This window comes from Physella acuta, unplaced genomic scaffold, assembly GCF_028476545.2.
Source record: "Physella acuta isolate Inbredline_101_S28 unplaced genomic scaffold, ASM2847654v3 ptg000211l, whole genome shotgun sequence".
Lineage (NCBI taxonomy): Eukaryota > Metazoa > Mollusca > Gastropoda > Physidae > Physella > Physella acuta.
Window position 1 is genome coordinate 689,423 of NW_026731730.1, and position 21,084 is coordinate 710,506.

A 21,084-nucleotide genomic window follows, 5' to 3' on the forward strand; every position below is an offset into this window, starting at 1 on the left:
TTTCTAGTCTTTTTTTTTTTATTTATTTCATACTGTATCAGTTTTCTTTAAGTCCATATTTAAAAGCCAACCTGAGCCACAATACATTTTGCCAACATCCTTTAACAAACCATTTGTAGCAGGTCTGATTTTTTGTTGCTTTTATTTGGAAAAAAGATGACAGATTTCTTATAATAAAAGCTTTATTAGTATTTAGAACAATAAGAAGCCTATTATTTTAATATATAACATTTGTAACTAAATAGTTCCTATGCAACAAAAGAAATCTGAAATACTTATGGTTTATTACAATTTTTCATTTAATTTTGTTAATCACATAAAAACTTTGGTTTGAGCATGAAATTTTTTGTTAAACTTTAGTGTTAAACTGTGGCTGCCAAAATGTTTTTAATAATTCAATAACTTCACTACTAAAATCAAATTAAGACAGAATTGATAGTATATTTTTTACTATTAATATTATAACATTTTTTTTGGAAGTTAGACAGGAATAACAGAAAAAAAGAGTTGATCAACATGGCAAAGTTTACTGATCTTTTGGACATGGGCAAAATATTAGAGACAGCTTCAATTAACTGTCTTTATAAATTTTTGTAATTATTAATTACATTTTTTAAAAAGTTATTTAATTAGTAAAAAGAGAGTCACCCAAATCCAGTTAAAATCATAATGAAACTAAGAATACAAAGCAGCTTTGTTTCCATGCTCATTAACTCATTAGCACAAGTTAGCAACATGCTGAGTGAAATATAACAATTCGCACACACACTTCCATAAATTAATTTACAGTCCTTCCCACTACATAGACGATTTTCTAAATTTACTCCACAAAATCATTTTGACCATCACCTTGAAACAACAAAAATTATAACTGTACAAATTTGAAATAATCCTATTAAAATACTATTGAGATTACATTTAAGTGTCAGTAAATACAGTAAGCAGTTTGGTGACTTAAATAAAAAGGCTAAAAAAATTACTTTCATTCATCACTTTAATTACAGTTGGGTTCAAATAAAGTTGATATATAGAGATTGGGGGATAATGGAATGATTAAAATGCAATGGGTTTTTTAATTGGTGCAAAGGCTTAAAAAATTGTATTATTTTTATATTAACTTAGTAATAGTATGGGTATTACAATGAATTACCTGAAAAGTATATTTTAAAAGAATTTGAAATAATACATTTAAAATGCCTTACATATTATGTTGCAACTTTTAAATGTGGCTACAAAAATGTAATTGACATGTAAAAATAACAGTTTAAGAACCTGTTAAAACTATTTAGCTGAATGTTTTATTAAATGTTTATTTTGATAATCTTCTAATAATTAACTCATTTACAAATATTTAACAGTTCTTTCAAAATACATAAATGCTATAAGAAATACTGAATTTTTTCCTCCAAAGTGTATTGTAAAAAACAACGCAAAAAAAATATAAATTATATAGATAATGTATGTAGTTTTATGTAAACTGGTGAAATAGTTCTGATAAAATATCAATGTGCCTGATGAACACATTAGCAATGTTGGAACTCTATACACGAAAACAAAATTTTGAGGTCGATCATAGTGAAACTATTTTTCTTTTGTAACAGTAACAGTAGTTAATAAGTTGTTCATGAACATAAAATATGCCCAAACTTCTCTGTAACTCTTCACTCTAAAGCATCATACAATTTATGATCATACATCATGATAAAACTCATTCAAACAAATCTTATCTCATAACGGCACTCCCTAAAAACCATATTACTTTTGTAAAGTTATTCATACTGTGCTATTAGAACCATCATGTACACTCCAACCAACAAAGCAGCTACCTCTTTTATACTTTGGACAATCTTAGTATCCTCAAGCAGCTCTGGGATGACAGAAACTGTGGCTATGTAGATAAAACCCCCAGCAGTGAAAGGCAAAATCCAGGCAGTGGCTGCTTCTCCTATTCCTTCCATGAACAAACTGCAAAGTGTTCCCACCATAGCTCCAATCGCAGTTGAAAACTGTAACATCATCGCCTGTTGGGAAATAAAATATCAGTTCATTTATCAACATCAGTTTATATTAAAATGAACTAATATTTGTAACATATAAAAATTAATTGAAAGAAATTTTTTTTTCCAAAATTACAGCTTGAATAGTATTTAAAAAGCATTTTCAAATTGTTTAATTTTTTACAATATTAAACTTAATTAGTGTTGACCTATAATCAAAACAAATTATGGGGAAGAAGGACATACTTTTTTCTTTGAGCATCCTGACTGGATCAGAATTGCAAAATCTCCAATCTCATGAGGAATTTCATGTAGAAATATAGTGACTGTTGTAATAATACCAACACTTTGTCCTGCTAGAAATGATGCTCCAATGGCAAGACCATCAGTAAAGTTGTGGGCAAAGTCGGCTGCTAAATTGAGGTAACCAGCCACTTTAATGTCAGACCCATGAGCTGGAACAGCTGCGGAAGAAACAAATTGACCTTCAGCTGATTCATATCAAAGGAATTGTCACTAAAATATAATGCAAGGAAGTCACATTAAAAATATATTGTGGACAATTCCCAAAAAAACAGATAAGATTTATAACTTTTTAGAATTTAGTCATAAAAGTTATACAAAACTTTTTCTCATATAGGCCAAAACTCTAATATCTGGTCATTAAAAAGGATTTTAGTTAAAAGTGCTAGGATCTGGATCAATATGCCTGACAATAGCTCACATATGGATAAGTAGAAAAAATGATGTCTATACAAGTCCAATACTTTTCTACAGGCCTAATTGGTAAAATAACACTTTAACTATCAGCCCTTTCAAATACCTAAGTTTTAGAATCTGTAATTTAAAATAACCTTTTATTACGTTTCCATCTCCTTTATTGTCTTCATCATCACTGTCTTTCTTTTTTCCTTTAGGTAATGGTTTACCAGCTTTTTTTTCAGTAGCAGATTTAGGTGCCCCATGGGAGTGACCATGGCCATGTTCACCTTTTACAAATCGAACAAATTTTTCAACAATAAGAAATGCTATTATACCAGTTAGTACCCATAAGCCTACTCTCATATCATGCCCATGTGAATGTTCATGTGAATGCCCATGCGAATGGCCATGGTCACCATCTTCTGAAGAATGAGAATGAGGCGAAATCGCATGGGGAATTAAGTGTAGAAAAGCATCCCCAAGAAGGCCACCTGATGCAAAACTTAATAAAACTTTAAGCAACTGTTGATGTTGATCAGCATTTTCCAAAGGGATGAATACTAAGATAAGAACAGGGGCAGCGCTGATTAAAGCAGTGGCACCGAGAGCTTTAATCCACAAACCAGATGGTGGCCCATATTTTGAAGCAGTATTTTCTTTTTTGACATTGTTTTCATTGTGAGAATGCCCACTGTGTTCTTTTACTACCTTTTTTTTAGCGTTAAGTTCAGGTTCACTATGTGCGTGTCCGTGATGTTCAGCTTCATGGCTGTGGCCATGAGGCTCATGGGAATGTCCATGGTGATCATGAGAATGACCGTGATGTTCGTGTGAATGACCGTGTCCATGTCCATGGTCATCATGAGAGTGTGCATGTCCGTGATCTTGTTTTTTTACTTGAGCATTTGCGTTGGCCTCTTTGCTGTACTTAAAGGATGGTGGTTCTTTAGGATCATCGTGATCGTGTGCATGTCCATGATCATGCGCGTGCCCGTGGTTATGGCCGTGGCTACTGCCAGCATGAAATATAAAAGCGCCGAGAAGAAATGCAAGAAGACATAACGATGGAATTCTGTTTGTAAACACGGTTCGTGTGGACGCCGCCATGTTGCTACTCTGTACAATAGTTTACGTGTACAATTTGGGACAGGTTTTTTACAGCTATAATGAAAAATATATTTATCCTTCTAGATTCTTTAGATTAATTATATTTTTAAAAAAATAAAAACTGAAATGGCCATTATTAAGAAATAATAAGAATTAGACTGTTGCACTTATTGCAATATTTGTAGATATTCGTATTTAACAATAGATTATTTTGCAACGCATTCGTGCTTTAAGAAAAGTAAAAACGTATTATCTGGCATTAACAATAAGTAAAAAATACTGCACGTTTGGTGTAATAGTGTTTCTTTTAGACATTTTTCTCCAGAGTTTCTTCCAGGCATCTGGAAAATTTTTTACCGCCCCCCCCCCCCCCCCCGAACGAAATGAAATTTATATAATTTATATAGAAAATATATACTTTTAACAGTGTCCGCCCCCCCCCCGAAGAAAGTTTACCGCCCCCCCCCGAAAATTTCAAGTGCCCCCCCGGAGAAAAAAGTCTGGAAGAAACACTGTTTTTCTCCTATTGGGAGTGGGGGGGGGGTCTAGAGATCTATATAAAAGCTTGTTGTTTTTTTTTTTAAATATTATTAATAATATTAATTTGTTTTCAAAAATTTTAAAAGTTTTTAAACATTAGAATTGCATGACTAAAAAGAATTGCGCGCTAAATGAACGCAAACAATTAGCGTTTAATAGCGCAGAAAATTAGTTAATATAGGAAAATTTAATTATTCTTAAAAATTAATTAAGCATCCAGTTAAGTCAAAGTTGATGTCATCTTGTATAATCCCGGATCTTGACCCACGTTCAAAGTTTGAAAAAATCGGTCCGATCGAAGTGGTCAAAATTTTGCTCACAAGTTTCGACCCATGACGGACAACTGGACTTTTTGTGACGATGTGTGGGATCAATTATTTAATTTTTGTTTTGAGATGAGGGGGAGGATGACACTATGAGGTGCCGCATAGCGTGCGGCGTCAAAACAGCCAATGACAAAACGGCCCCGTCAATAGGACCCCGACAAATCGGCCCCGACATAAGAGCCCCGTCATATGGACCCCGTCATATAGACTCCCGACAAATAGGCTCCCGTCATTTAGGCTACTGACAAATAGGCTCCCGTTATATAGGCTCCCGGCAAAAGGGCTCCGGTCAATAAGGCTCCCGACAAATAGGCTCCCGTCATTTAGGCTACCGACATATAGGCTCCCGTCATTTAGTTTCTCGACAAAACGACCCCCGTCATTTTGGCTCACGACTAAAGGACCACTGACAATACGGTTTCTGTAGAGACTAAGTCTCCCGGCAAAACGGTCTCATTGAATATGACACCTGCCAGTGGGACCCCTTCATCAATATTCTTTAGAGTTAGCTTATCCAACACTCTTAAGTAATACAACGTATGCATCTCTTGTTCGGCAGGCCTTATATTTATAACGAGCCGACCCGCGGCGTATCATACGCCGCTATTTAGTTGTTTTATTTTCTACTTTTCAGTAATTCCTAATTTGTGAATTCGACAGTACCACTGAAAATATTTGCTTTAAAACACTACCCACCCCCCCTTTCCCCTAACCCCGACCCTACACCCCCCCCCCCCCCCCCCCCGTGAAAGCAGCCTCCTCTTAGTTACCTCCTCTAAGTTTAAAATCGCATCAAAATAAATTATCTGCCCCTAATAGCCGTAACTAAACCCGGCTCTACGATTTGTAAACATTTAGAGTGAACACCGCTCACCAGACAGTGTGTGGGTGGGGTGAGGGTGGTGATAGAGAGAAAGAGAGGGGACTGTAAGGCGCGCTTGCAGCTTGTTTTCTAATGTCTCCCAGAAGAGAATTATATATATAGATAGTTTACCTATTATAAGCAATAGTATCTATGACTTCCATAAATGAGTCGGTTATATATATATATATATATATATATATATATATATATATATATATATATATATATATATATGTATATATATATATATATATATATATATATATGTTACGGTCAAAGCCCGAAGTGCGGCCAAACCCCGGATTGGCCGGCCAATGCGCGGATTGGCCGGCTCTCTTGGCCAAAGCCCGAAGAACTTAGAACTAAGATCGGATTTCGTACATTGGCCGGCCAATGCGCGCACTGGCCGGGACGTACTGGCCAAAGTCCGAAGTACTTAAACTTGACAGCGTATTTTGTACATTGGCCGGCCAATGCGCGCATTGGCCGGGATGTCTTGGCCAATGTTGTATCTAGACTAAGTTGAGATCGCGTTTTAATTATTCTGGGTGCGGTTTCATTGTGAGTAACGTATTGTTTAGCTCTTGTTTGTATAGCATTCTATATGCAATGCGACATGGATCAAAAGGGCCGTCAGACCAAGAGACAGACATAGCAAATGGCTGTCAAAAGAAAAAAATGTAAATCCATGTTAGTTTCCATATATGGGCTACAACTGTATGTGACAGCCTCCTCCATGATGACGAGGTGAGACAATCATCAAAGAACAAAATCAAAGACAGTCGGCGTCACCGACCACGTGCAACAAGACGGAACGTTCAAAAGACTTTTCCGCGTTCCTAGATTTCAAAACATGATGATGTCATGGATGCAAACAAATGAATCAGCTCATTGGGCTGAGAGTCTCAAATTCATTCAATTTATGAAAAATCGTTCTTTTCATCAAGGAATCCAACAATCACCACACGAAGCCTTGTTTGGATGCAAAGCAAAAGTGGGACTTAGCACTTCAAATCTACCAAGCGAGGCTCTCAATAAAATAGTTACTGAGGAAGATCTTGAGAACATTGAACAAGAAATGGAGGTTGCCATAAATGCAACTACATCCTCAGCTAACACATCTACTGCCGTGGCGGAACGTCCATACCAGTTACGTGACAATAATGTGGCCAACAGATTCTGTATAGTTTGTGAAAAACATTGTAGTGCAGCTCATTCTTGTGGATTCTGTGGCAAAGATGTCCATGCTATTTGTGGAGTACCCAATGAAGCAGACGAAGGGTACGAAGGGAACATTACCTGCAGATTGTGTCACAACAAACAAGACATCATGGAACACAGGTCAGCAGTTCATACTGGCTTGCAAAATCAAGGTGATAAGATGCTTAAAACATCAAATACAAAATTTAAATATGGTAAAGTGGGTGACAATGTACGCATCCGTGTTCCAGATGTTGACAGAGGTCACGGTGATCCCCAAAGCGTGATTGCAGTTGTCATGAGCGTCGAGGGCGGTTTCTACAAATTAGGAACGGAACATGGTGTTCTAAAACAACTGTATGCTAGAAGTGAGTTTTCAATTCTTCACAAAAAACTGCTCTTATTGTCGTCAGTTGGCACTGAGGAAAAATCACTACGAACCATCGCATCTTCATCGCATCTTCACAATCATTGACTGGGGGCCAAGGCTACACTCGCTGCAATTGCACAACCAAGTGTACAACAAATCGCTGCAAGTGTAAAAATAACAAGCTGCTGTGTAATTCTAAATGCCATAAAAGTTCAACTTGTTGTAACAAATGATAATATTGATTGATTGAGACTATAGTACAATAAAAAATTTGAATGTTTCTGTCATTCACTTTAATTAATAATCAATAAAGACTTAATTTCATGATCCTACCGGCATAAAAAACCCAAAATCTGCTCATGATCTTCTAATTAAGACTTTGGCCGGTCCACCATGGCCATTCCGCGGACTGGCCGGGACTGGCCGGCCAAAGGCCGAAATCAAGAGCTATTTCAGACTTTGGCCGGTCCACAATGGCCAGTCTGCGGATTGGCCGGCCAAAGGCCGAAATGAAGCAAAGTTTCGGACTTTGACCGACCTATGGGAGGCGATATTGGCCAATGCGCGGATTGGCCGGCCAATCCTAGCATTGGCCGACTTCGGGCTTTGACCGTAACATATATATATATATATATATATGCTGTTTTCAACTGCAGTATGCTTGTAGGTTATCAAAACAAAATGCCGTTATCCTGTAAATATCATGTATATCATATATTTACACTTCTGTACTCGCTTTTAAGCAACAGATCTTTACGGTTGTAAATTGAACATTATCAAATCTTAAGAATTGGTGGAATTTAGCTGTTAAGGGCTCGATTTGTTTGTGAATTGATGTTGGTTCATGAAAAACATTCAGGCATTTAAAAGAGGTTATAGTGGTATTGGAGGTAGGACAAAATGGTTACCTTTAATCCAATAGTCGTCATGCCATTCATTTGCCTGGAGCCAATATGTCCTGAGTCATTTTGTCGGAAGCCAATACGTCGGAGCCCATTTGTCGGTAGCCAATATGTATTGAGCGCATTTGTCGGGAGACCATTTGTCGTGAGCCCTTATGTCGGGAGCCAATAAGTCGGCAGCCCCTTTGTCAGGAGCCAATTTGTCCTGAGCCTATCTGACGGGAGCCAATATGTCGGGAATCCATTTGTCGGGATCCTAAATATCGGGAGCCCATTTATCGGGAGCCTATATGACGCGAGTCAATATAACGGGAGTCAATTTGACGGAGCCAATAAGTCGGGCCCTTTTGACGGGGCTATTTTGAATGTGACGTTTTGTCGGGGTCGATATGACGGGGTCATATTAACGTGGCTGTTTTAACGGGACCGATTTGTCCCGGGCCATTTTGACAGGGCACCGCCGCACAGTGATACATCTGACCTTGCAACGCCACTTTTCATGTTTCTCCCGAATAGTGGATTTAGTAGAAATAATGTATTTGTACATGAAGTCAAAGATCGCTGCAAATTGGCATATTCCTGTCACCAATTAGATAGATCTATATTTATTATTGAAACTAATTTTAAACTAGATACTTCGCAATTTTAAGCAAATTAACTCCCCTTGAGAACGCCCCTACGATAGATGGCGATGACGAATAAGAACATCCGCCATTTTTAGTTACATTGTCAATAAACAAACCAAAGACAGGTTGTTTGTCCGTAAAATTAAGCGATACAAAAGGAGCGCTTTGTTAAACAAATTGGTTTTATTGGTATCATTTAGACGTTTTTAGCTAACATACTACAGGTAATATGGATGGCGTTGTTTTGGTCTATTTAATAAATTTGCAAATAAAAGGCTAAGCTATCACGTGAGTGAGCGATCCGATTCCCCGCTGACTTGCCACTTCATTGTTAATAACGTCACTGTCACTATTGTGGTGATAAATAAAATAGTATTGCACTGATCTATATCTAGAATCTACATCGCTTGTTACATTGTGTAAAAATAAAACAAAATAACCGATAGTAGACATGTAGAATCTATGTGTATTCTAATAATAGAAAATCTAGAGACTAGACAGACAGCAGGCTACACAAAAATTTATATTTTGTTTGCTAGGCATCCGGGGTTAAAATTTCTCTTGTCTGAGTTTTGTCCAGAGTATTATACTATTAATAATATAGATCTAGTAACTACTAAAGAGCTTGGACGTTTTTTTAAACTAGATTACTATATTAGGCCTAGTTTAATTCTTTATGAGAATGAGTGATGTATTCTGTATTGTAAGAAGCTGCTAGATCTAGATCTAGTTACTTAGTTACTAGACTTGTAGACTAGCTAGACCCACTAGATCTATTATCCTATATTAGTAGCCCCCCCCCCCCTTAACTAATTTATAGTCTATTCTGACTATTGTACACATTTCTTCTTGAGACTAGATTTAGGTCTAGTCTAGATATGTAGATAAAGAAAAAAAATCTGAAATATTGTTGAAGGAAGTGGCTATTCGGACCCGGGTCCCAATAGCGGACGTGGCTATTGGGACCAGGGTCTGAATAGATGCATCCACTGTTGAAATAAAAATGCTAAAAGATGTATGCTAGTTATAGGTCTAGTAACCCTGAATTTTTAGTTGTAAAGCTAGATTTAAATGTTAAAATAAGGATAGGTTTAGTCCTAACTAGTAACTTAAACTAAGTTAACATCAATGACAATTCAAGCTTTAAATTTTCAAAATAAGAAGTAAGAAGAGTCTACCAAATTAAGTTAATAGAAAAAGTGTGTTACCTACCCAAGAAAATAGAAACAGTAGGCCCAATTAAATAATTTTGTAATAATTAAAGGCTCTGTTTATACAAAAATAGTGTTTAGGTAATCACCAGGCTTACTGTTTGCAAAATATTATCTTCCTTCTTACCTTTGAACTTGTATAGTGTTTAGCGATAGTAGGCCTATATAATATTTTCGATATAGCCTATAGGCCCAGTAAAAAAATCCTGCACAATTCTGTAATAGGCCTAGTTGCTTTGATTTCTAAGAACCTTACCGTTAATAGCTCATTAACGTTAACTCTAAATATAATTTACTTAATTCTTTTATTAGAAAATAAAACTTATAGGCCTAAGCCTATCATTTAGTATTTTTAGGTTAAGTAATAGAAATTATTAAACAGCCTACACTTTAAAAACATATTCATATTTTAGATTACTTTGGCCTAACCTTTTTAGCCCTTTAGGCCTAAATGTTATTTTATTATATTGTTTCCCCATTTTTCTATTAAAGGTTAATTGGCCAACATGGCTGCAGGCCCATACAATTACAGCTATATCTTCAAATACATCATAATAGGTGATATGGGAGTAGGGAAATCCTGCTTGTTACACCAGTTCACAGAAAAAAAATGTAAGTTATGCTTTTACAGTCTGATATATGCTGCATCTTGCTAACTCAGAACTGATGAGTTCTTCAAGGAAGTGATTCAGCAGTTGTTTTTTTTTAAAGTTGTTATTAAATGGCTATTAAAAGGTGTTTATTTAATGGCTACCATGCTAAACTGATGTTCATTTCTGATGCTATGTTTACTTTCCCCCATTTTTTACTTACGTTAAACCACAGCTCTAAATATGTATTGTCAGTGGGGACCAGAAAAATTGTAGGTTAAGTTACATCCTTTTCAACATTTTCCTCAATAAAACAATCATAGAAAATAATGATTATTGGAATGACATTGACAGTAATTTCTTTAATTTTATTTTACAGTCATGGCTGATTGCCCTCACACTATAGGAGTGGAGTTTGGAACGAGGTTCAACAAATTTTTTAAGTTTCCTTTTTCTGTTGATTTAGTAAAAATGTATTTTAATTCTAAAAAAAATGATTATGACTTGTATTGCAATGAAAAAAAAAAGTATAATCTTGACTTTTTTGTACCTCCATGTTAATATGAAAATATTAAATCAAACCTATATGTACAAATAGATTGTTTTAGAATAGCTAAAAAAAAATACAACCATTTTATTGGTTTTAATGAAAATATTTTATTTTCCCTTTAAAGCAATAACTAACAATTGTTTAACCATTTTCAGAATAATTGAGGTAGCCTCACAAAAGATAAAGTTACAGATCTGGGATACTGCTGGGCAGGAGAGGTTCAGAGCAGTCACTCGCAGCTACTACCGTGGGGCTGCAGGTGCCCTCATGGTTTATGATATTACGAGGTAAGTACCTAAAATTATTAAGTCTTAAAAGATTTACCTGTTGTTGGCTCTATTTTCAATATAAAGAAGTAATAATGAAGCAATAAAGTTTCTGTTACTTTACAAATAATCGTTTATATGGTTTCTTCAGTGAATTTAAATTTTTTTGTTTAGACGTAGCACATACAATCATTTAAGCAGCTGGTTGACTGATGCCAGGAACCTCACAAACCCTAACACAGTAAGTTCGTATTTGATCGTTACTCCAAATTTTATTTGTTTGAGAAGTAATGCCTGTCTATTTTTTTGTGATCCAGTTTATTTCTTATGTGTTTATGATTAATTTAATGTCATCAATATTGTTAAACTCATCTGATGGATTTTACAAAAAATTGTTTTAGGTTATATTCTTGATTGGCAATAAATGTGATTTAGATGCTCAAAGGGATGTTACCTATGAGGAAGCCAAACAGTTTGCTGAAGAAAATGGTAGGTTGAAATAATCATTGTCACTTTCCAGCATTGAAAAAAAAATCTAAAGTAGAAAAAAACATTTGTAAAATGTAATTCAAATATAGAGTTTTAATGTTTATGCAAGCATTTTTATTTGTGCACTTTTTTATTTATGATTCTTTCAAATTTTTTTTAAAGGTTTGATGTTCTTGGAGTGCAGTGCAAAAACGTGAGTGCATTGTTTAATTATAGACTTGGTAGCAATAAAACATATTTTTCATTATAAAAGTGAAATTTTAAAATATCTATGCTAATTCTTAAGCCAACTTGTTCATACAATTCACGCCTAACTTCAGATCTTCCTTCTTTTTCTCTCCTCCCCCCCCCCCCCCCATTTTCATGTATATCTTCTCTCTCCCACCACACCCCATATATTAGTTTCTTCCTCCCTCACCTTCAGATTTTCCTCTCCCTCACACAATCATTTAAGTCTTCCTCTCCCACATTCACCTCCTCCACACACATACATCATGTATGTCTTGCTTTCTCCTTCCCCCCCCCCCCACCCCCCCTCCAAAATGTATGCCTTTCTCACCGACCATTCTAGTCTTCTTAAGTATAAATATATTTCTTGTCCTCTAGATTTATGTTAAAGGTTTAAATAATTTATTGCAGGGGTGAAAATGTTGAAGATGCCTTTTTGGATACAGCTAAGAAAATTTATCAGAATATCCAGGATGGCAGGTAAGAACAAACTTACTGATATTGTTTACCTTATGTCATATGGTTTGTAGATTTCATTTTGGTTTCTTAAACATCAGAAGCTTAGATATTCCGTTTAAGCTGAATAAGACTTCTGTTGGATTGCTTTTATATTATTATGGGATTATAACTTCAGCTTCTTGTAATTAGTCTTGTTTGCCACAGTACAAAGTAGACTTTGAAAACTTGTTTGTGTGTACTTTAACTTACTGATTCTAACTTTTTAACCAGGAAAGTAATAAATACATTTTATTCTACTTGTTTGCTTACACAATGTTTTGTGTGGGTAAATTAAGTAAAATGTCTAGTCCTTGTAAAATTAATTAATACTTTACAACACAACTCTTGATTTTGACTGTGGTGTGCCATTTTCTGAGGCATGAGTATGGTGCTTGAGGCGAAAGGGTTAATAAAGATAGGAGCAATGGTTGATAAAGGAGCATGCAGTCATGTTTTCACACCATGTTTCAGTTTGGACCTGAATGCTGCAGAGTCGGGAGTCCAGCACAAGCCGGCTACACCTCGCAATCCAATCAACACTGATCAACCCCCGAACAAAGAGGGATGCGCCTGCTAGAATAAATACATTTGGACTCATCATCAATGTGATCATCTATTTTTGTGGTTGTCATACATCATCATTATCACACACCTCCTGATGTTTGCTTGGACATGGTTTCTGGAATTATTATAATCCCCCAGGCTGAGTGGTGATAACTGTCATTATACCAGTTCACTTGAATTGCCGTTGGTTGACTGAATGGTTGTAATAATTGAAAGGAAGCCATTGTCGTTGTTGTATTTGTAATAGGATGGGAGAGAACTATTTTTTGTGACAAAATATTTCCATTTTTTTTTTTATTAATGTGGCTGTGCTTATATTTTTAAAATTTTGTTTGGGAATTGAAAAAAAATAATCCATAAACTGAAATTATTGCATTAAGAGTTACTAAATTAACTTTGGTGAGAGGGTGGGTGGTTATATTTTTTTTTTAAATTTGTGTTCTTCATATTAATTCTTATGCTCTTATGTTAAATTGTATTATTTCTTTTTTTATTTAAAAGCCTTCCTTATTTTGAACTTACAATTTTTTAAACACTTTTTAAATTCCAAAATATCTGCTTATAAAATTATATAATGTAATGATATAAAGTGAAACAAGCAAAACATTTTGAAGTTTAGTATACAAACTCAATGCAGATTCTGATGGTGTGAATGGCAACATACTGTATATTTTTTTTTATTAACTTATATAAAGTTCCTTTAAATTTAACTGCTGTTGAAACATGTTCTATGGGAACTCTTTTTTTTTTTTTAATGTGATATTCTTTATGGCTTGTTCATCACTCTATCATCCTTAGAGTTTTCTCAGTGCATGTTTCCACAGCAGTGAAAGTATCAAACTCTTAACAATAATGTTTAGTCATGTCTTACTTATTTCATTCCTCCAGTTGAAAATTGAAGAATGTTTCATTTTCAGATGTTTTTTTTTTTTTGGGGAATTTACTGCAGCCAAATAACAAATAATAGGAAAGAAACCAATTGTGAAACAAGTGAATTGTCTGGACATATTAACATTACTTTTGGATTTATTTCATATTGATGTGACCTTGCCACATCGCATAAGATAGACCTAATTATTATTTTTAAAACGTGTAACAGTATTTATTAATTTAAGACAACACTCAAAAAAAGTTTGGTGCAGATATGTATCACTGGGTCAGTTGAATCATTTGTACAAGCATGATTTTACAGGGTTGAGGTAGCTGTAAAAACAAACATTTGATTAAATATTATTATTTACAAATCTGTGTCAACTTTGTATTGAATGTCAGATCTAACCAGGGGTCTTATCCAGATGCATACATTTGTGTATTTACCAGCTGTAATAATGGAGTAGTGACATGTATATATTATGCACATATGTAAAATTGAATATACTTGAAACAGTGCAATGTATTGAGTTCTTGGACATCTTATTTTACAATTGTTGTATTTGAATGATTGGGACAATGCAACGCGAGCACAAAGTTTCTGACTTCATTCCAAATTTATCTAAGCATTACATTTTTAATCACCTGTGCTTCAAACAACAGACTATTTTTTAATTTATTCATTTACAACACAGAGATACCTGTTAGGGGTTTGGGGGTAGGTTATAGGGAAGATGATGGTTGTATGTCTTGCGCACTGAAGAAAAGTTGATGCTTTGTGTACCAACATATTTTATACCAAGCTGTTGTACATTTTTAAAAAACGTGTGCAAATAGCAGGATCTTGTTGTATTTATTGGATTTTGCTAACAATAGTTGTGTTGTGTTGACTTGGTAGGTGTCTAGCCTGATGTCCTGTGAACTCTGACCTAATTTCTGCCAAACATCATAGATATTGTGTTTTGAATTTTTTATAAAAAATTAATCCCAACAAAGTTGTTTGTTAGGGTTTCAAAATCCATGTACTCATTATTCAGGACTCTGTGAAAATCAGTTTACATCTTTACTTTGTTAGCATGGGGTTCATTTTCAATTAATTTAAACAGAAATTTACCTATTACTTCAAGCAAGTTTCATTAATATTAAAAGTACCAACTACACAACTAGTTATGTTTGTTGGTTAGTTTTATTCCAGCTTATATTCACCACATAGATCAATGTATATTTCTTGAAATAGTCTTTAGTACTAGAGGACTGTGTTTTTCAAACACCAAACTGCATTATTTTAAAGTCCTGCTTCTAAGTTCTTGATGTTTTATTAGTAATTCAACAAGTAATCACTGTTACAATCACTGTTACATTTGACAACAAAATATTTTTTCTTCTTGATTGCCTTCCACAATGGATTTTCCAAATACTTTTTGTTAACTGGATATAATTTTTGTGTAATATAAGTGTCTGTTTTTCATGGGTTACACGAAAAGGGGATACATTGTAGTTTTCCGAATTTTTCTTATCTATACGGTTTTTAGTTCAGCTCTATGTAAACCACTTGTTTGATCATACTTTTTTCTCAACTAATTTTATGATAATAAATTTCACCATCTAATATATATATATATATATATATATATATATGTAAAGGAAATCTTTATCATTAACTTGAAACTTTCAAATTAAACTTAAGAACACATGAAAATGAAATCAAATTTTTCTGGATTCCTTAATTCCAATCCTTTAAAACCAGGATAGTTTTTGGGACCAATTTAGCCTGAGTCCTGTCATTAGCCAACACTAACACAGTGTATGCAGATGTTGTGGTGTAACCAGTGGGCTTGTGTTGTTTGTAGTAGGCTTGATGTTGATGGAATTTGTCTTGTTATAATGTCCCTAGTTTTATAAATGTAAAACTGGCTGTATATATATATTTCTAGTTATTGCTTTCACACACACACACACACAAAGAATAACATGTTAGAGAAAATGTAGTGTTTTTAGATCAAGATTTGAAGAGCACCCATTTTGAGCCTGAATTTAACTTGTCTTGATTTTTTTTAAAAAGATACTGGATTGGATGAATTTTGTTGAACTTTTCCATTAAATAATTTTCAGTTGTTTGTGTAAGCTGGTCAGTTATAGAAGTAGCTATATGTGGGTGCCATTGTTTAAAAAAATACATATTTATGAAAAGAGATTTCTTTGTTCTAGATTGTTTTGTATAAGGGAGGTTTTGCAGCAAATTGTGAACATTCTGGCTAATGTGTTTGAAGTTTTTTTTGTGTTATGAATAATGATTTGAATTGTCTTACTTTGTACTACTGTATGACTTGACCAGAAATAAGTCCTTGTAAGTCTTGCTTCAAATTCTTTAAAAGAAGTAAAATAATGGTTTTGTTTCCCGATTGCGCTTTAGCTTTCATTTTATCTCTGTTATATTTATATCAAAACTTTTGACACTAAAAAAAACTTCCTCAGATAAAGGAAAACTTTTTTGTGGTTACTTTTTAAAGTGTATTGCTTTATGTCACATCCACATTAACGATTGTGTAGCTGATTAACAGTATTTAAACCTATGGTTTTAAGTTCTGTATTATTCTGAGTACCTTTATGAGTATGGCTAATCTACAAATACTGTACTGTAACTTTATTTAAGAATCAAATAATAAATAGGAATTTCCACATAAAAAATACAAGAAAAAACAATTGAAATGGATGATGCAAAAGTGATCTTTAATACTGAGAAGAGTCAAACACTTAAAGCACTTGTTTATGCACAACTAAGACACAAGGTCTTGTGATGAAGTATAAATATTCCAAAACTTTCCCACCTAGTTAAATGTTTGTATTCTTAAAAAAATATACACAGCATTTATTTTTTAGTTTCTATATTATTTACAAATATTTATGGACTGAGATAAAAACTAAGTTGATATCTCTGATAAAATATCAAAACATTGAAAAAAAAGGTAACAACAATGATGTAAAAAGTGACTCTAGATGGTCATAATAAAAATCACAGCAGGAGTTGTATCACAGTGTACTATGTAGCATGGTTACAGCAGTTTTACAATTCTCATCAGCTGTTTCCTTAGGTTGATAAGGGCTTTGGCAGCATAGTACAGTTTTATACTGCTAGAATTAAAAGCACTGAGAGAAATGTAGACTTTGCCCATTATTGCTAAATAGTTTCAAATCGAAAAACATGTTTAGAGTATGTTGCACATTGATAGTAGAAGCAAAAATAGCACCTAAAATGTAATGAATGTTCAGCATACAGTAGCACAACAAATTATAAGCAACAGATTAATTTCACACGTTGAAAGCTCTACTATATTAATTACCCTATTAGATTTAATGGATAGACAAACAAAAACAAGTTTCAAACCAAAATTTGCTTTGAGAAAAACTGCATTTTTCCACTTCAGATGAAAAAGTTAAACAAGATTTTATTAATAAATTATAAAGGTACATAATGCTGAAGTAAAGGTAATACGTAAATCAAAATGAGTTCTGCAAAAGCAGATTAAATCACAGAATATCTTTTTAATGCTGGAATTATAAAATACTGCTTTTATTTACTTAGAGAGACAGCAGTCCAAAGATTTTTACTACTTGAAAATCTTAGAAAAACAAGGATATTTTGAACAAAAATGGAAATCAGGAAGCTTTTCACAGGGTAAAATGGTGGATTCAACATTAATCAAGAAACTTAATTTTAGTGTCCCAAAATTGAATAATTAAATACATCTTTTTTTCAATTTGTTTCAGTTCTTTTTTTTTTACTTTTTTTGTAACTATGGAGAAAGGTATTTGGCCACAAGAAATCTTTAGTACAGATCACAGTGTTTCCTACAAAGACTAGATCATCAGGTAAAAATATTAGGCTTAACAGAGAAAAGTATATACAAAGGTGAAAATATGCAAATATTTACACATTCTTAATAGTTTTGCAGTATATTTTAATTGTTTGTGCAGAATTATTTCCTGTTAGAAAGCATTTTTAGAAGTTAATATAGATTGAATTTTTAGAACATTGAAAATTTCATTTAAAAGCAAAAGAAGTCTACATTTACACAATTGAAGATGAAAATTAAAAAGCAGTCCCAAGACACCAGCGGTGGTCCTGTTTGCTGCGCCTCATGCGGATAACACTGCTATCAATACCAGCAGCTGCACTTTTGCTGCGCTTGTCATCTTTTAATTTTCTTTCAGCAATTCGTAACATACCAATATTTCTACTTGTGGCTGTAAGGGACTGCAGGAGACCATCACCTGCCTGAATAATGTAAAACAAAAATCCAAAGTTGATAACTGATATTTTACAATTATTAAAATTAAGAGAATTTTTTGTATATGAAACTTTTTTGTAAGGTATTTCTATTCTTTTTCTTTGTTCTTAATTTTAGTGTAGGAAGGAATCGCCTCCAAGACAATTAATTATTACGTGTAAACTGGTTATATGCCATATAGGCCATTGACTCCGATTTCAGCCTGCTTTTGTTTGTTTTTTTTTGCTTCCATAGCCATTGTCAAACCAGGAGCAAACTACAAGGCAGCAGTTGTTTGATTTTAGAGATGTCTCTCCTAGAAGAATTGCTGTCCCCAATTATTTAGCCTCATCTGCCCGTGAGTTCGAAATCAACACTTTTCGGTTTAGCAGCCATGAGCTTTACCGACTCGTTCACGTCTACCCCCAGATATTTCTATAATAACATTCAAAATTATCAATGCATAAAATTTAAATTATTTGGTTAAGTTCTCAGCCATTGTCATATGTGCCGTATTATTCTACAAATCAATATACCTATTGCTTAGTATTTGATAGAACCTGAAAAGCAATTAAATTATCAAACTGTCATATTGACAGGAATCCAATATAATGAAAACAGTTTACAGAAGTCACTCACTTTGACTATTTCTCTAGCCTCAGGGAGTTGCGTTCCAGGATGTCTCTGGAATACTGTGACCAGAGGACGGTCCAGGTGTTCACAAGTTTTGAGGTCTGAGTATTGTTCAGGACCCTTAAAAGTTAAAAAGTAATATTTTAATAAAAAGCAGTTCCTACTTCACAGAAATATTTTTATAGGTAAGATCAGTAACTGTCAAATAAAAATTGATGTGTTGCAATCTGGACATTAACTACTCACTTGAGTATATCCAAAAGCTCTTTCTGTAGAATCATACCAACGCTGTGCTCTGTGTAAGGCATGTCTGTTTTCTCCCAAACCAAGATTTATATGTTGCTGAAATTAAATTTGAACAACAAAACTTTAAAGTTTTGAGTACTTTCATAACTGAAAAAAATACAGATAATTTTAAGATATATAAAAAGTACTGACCTTTAATGTGATAGTTTCTGCAACTTTCTGTGTGAGTCCATCGTTAACTGACTTGTGGGCGGCTTTCTTAAGTTTATCAACTCTATCAATTGTGGACCTTAATTCATGTCGTAGGTAAGCTGAATGATTACGAACATCAGTTGCTTCTCCCAGTAAAGAATCTACTTCAGGTGTATAGGGTCCAAGTGGATCAGCTTTGTCTGATCCCATCCTATGTGTACATAATTTTATGTGTTAAGTGTACATAATTTTATGTGTTAAGTGTACATAATTTTATAATGTGTTAAAATGAAATGAAATGTTGGTCTAAAATAAATATTTAATTGTTAACCACTTACTTCCCAGGGTCAACCATAGACAATCTGCCTTCTACTTGACTACGGTTTGGCTTCAAAAAAAGAATATCTTTTTCAGGACGCAACACAGCTGACAAAGAATGGCATAATATGTCCAGAACTCTTGACCTTTCTTGTAAATTTGCAAAAGTTCTCTTTCGGATACTTTCAAGACACTAGACGTATCATGAATAAAAAATAAAGTTATTACAATAGCTAAGTTGATTTGTTTTTTAAAATTGTGTAGAAGATTCTCAACATTAATATAATAGTAAATACTTGTAAAGCATAGCCACCTGTAACTCTTGCTGAACAGATTTTAGCTGAAGTTCTAAATTCTTTTTACAGTTCAACAGATGAGAATATTCAGCTTCAAGAAGGTCGTCAGCACCATCACGTTCCTGTAAAATTAACAGTTGTAAGTCACTAAACAATTTTAGGAGATAAGAAAATAATTTTAAAGCAAGGTTTTTTTCACTGTTGATTACAAAAAAAAACTTTGAATAGCATTGCTATTTTTTTTTGGAGGATGCTTTCCAGTTAAAGCATTTAGGTGTTTAGTGTGATGTAATTGCGGGAGTTTAGGATTATGTTAGGGATTACTATTACTTGGTTATGAATCAACTTTAACGGTCATAAACTTAAAATGATATCTGTAATAGTAAAACTTATAGGCGGGCTAGCCAATGCGAATAATAGACAATATTCAATTTAATTAATATAGCTAGCAAGAAAAATACTTATATCTTGTACTTGTATGAGTAGTTCTAGTTTACATATTGTTAAAAAAACAACAACACAAAACTACTGCCCGGGTGTTACCTTTTCAACGGGCGGCCTAGTTATCCTTATGAATTTGGAATCTTTGTTGAGTTGTATATCTTTACGTGTGTGCTCTAATGAACGCTCCAAAGCTTCTTTTCCTCTTGTCAGGGCTTTTATTTCCTCGTTTGTCTCGAGCAGACTCTCTCTCAGCTTGGCCACAACAACTCTCACTTCTCTCATATATTTCCTAATTTCATCGTTGCTGAGGGTAGCAAGTACGTCTCTTAAGTGGGGTAGATTGTCGGTTGATCGACCTATGTCACAATTTCTGTCGCTGTTTGCGATAACCGTCTGTCCTAATTTCAAACCTCTTAGCGATCTGTTTTTCCATGATTCTGGGCCTATTGTGGTTGGAGCTTTAACTGCCGTGGACATTTTGCTTCTTAGAATGTATTAAGACCTAGAAATGTTCGTTTAAATCAAAGCTTAAAGAGCGTAGAAGGCTGAAGCCCCTTTAAGCTAGAGTCCTTCTGTAAAGAACACACAGAAAACCCAAGCGCCATCCACCGTTGCCTTGGATACAAGCCTTAGGGCGTGTTTCCTTCATATTAGGCACGCGCTAAATAATGCAAATACAATTGCAACAAATACATTTAACCCCTTTATTCGATACTTAAATAAATTAATACTAATTTAATATTCATTTACGAACAAATAATACTTTATCGCTATAAGATTAATAAA

At 34.0% G+C, this 21,084-nt stretch overlaps 3 protein-coding genes across 3 annotated transcripts; 1 reads left to right on the forward strand and 2 right to left on the reverse strand.

The window, feature by feature from the left end:
- Positions 1-19: 19 nt before the first annotated feature.
- Positions 20-3,831, reverse strand: LOC131937512 (zinc transporter Slc39a7). Its single transcript, XM_059295004.1, has 3 exons — positions 2,852-3,831; positions 2,244-2,461; positions 20-2,021 (listed from the first exon to the last, which is right to left on the reverse strand). The coding sequence occupies exons 1-3, from the start codon at positions 3,804-3,806 to the stop codon at positions 1,770-1,772; spliced, it is 1,425 nt and encodes a 474-aa protein (XP_059150987.1). The 5' UTR covers positions 3,807-3,831; the 3' UTR covers positions 20-1,769.
- A 4,717-nt stretch (positions 3,832-8,548) lies between these two features.
- Positions 8,549-16,303, forward strand: LOC131937483 (ras-related protein Rab-14). Its single transcript, XM_059294963.1, has 9 exons — positions 8,549-8,859; positions 10,339-10,458; positions 10,816-10,861; positions 11,142-11,273; positions 11,427-11,493; positions 11,654-11,741; positions 11,904-11,934; positions 12,381-12,449; positions 12,939-16,303. The coding sequence occupies exons 2-9, from the start codon at positions 10,353-10,355 to the stop codon at positions 13,042-13,044; spliced, it is 645 nt and encodes a 214-aa protein (XP_059150946.1). The 5' UTR covers positions 8,549-8,859; positions 10,339-10,352; the 3' UTR covers positions 13,045-16,303.
- Positions 16,304-16,612: 309 nt separating this feature from the next.
- Positions 16,613-20,923, reverse strand: LOC131937484 (coiled-coil domain-containing protein 105). Its single transcript, XM_059294964.1, has 7 exons — positions 20,398-20,923; positions 19,872-19,976; positions 19,579-19,751; positions 19,241-19,451; positions 19,049-19,144; positions 18,809-18,922; positions 16,613-18,177 (listed from the first exon to the last, which is right to left on the reverse strand). Exons 1-7 carry the CDS (start codon positions 20,773-20,775, stop codon positions 17,992-17,994), a joined length of 1,263 nt encoding a protein of 420 aa, XP_059150947.1. The 5' UTR covers positions 20,776-20,923; the 3' UTR covers positions 16,613-17,991.
- Positions 20,924-21,084: the final 161 nt, after the last annotated feature.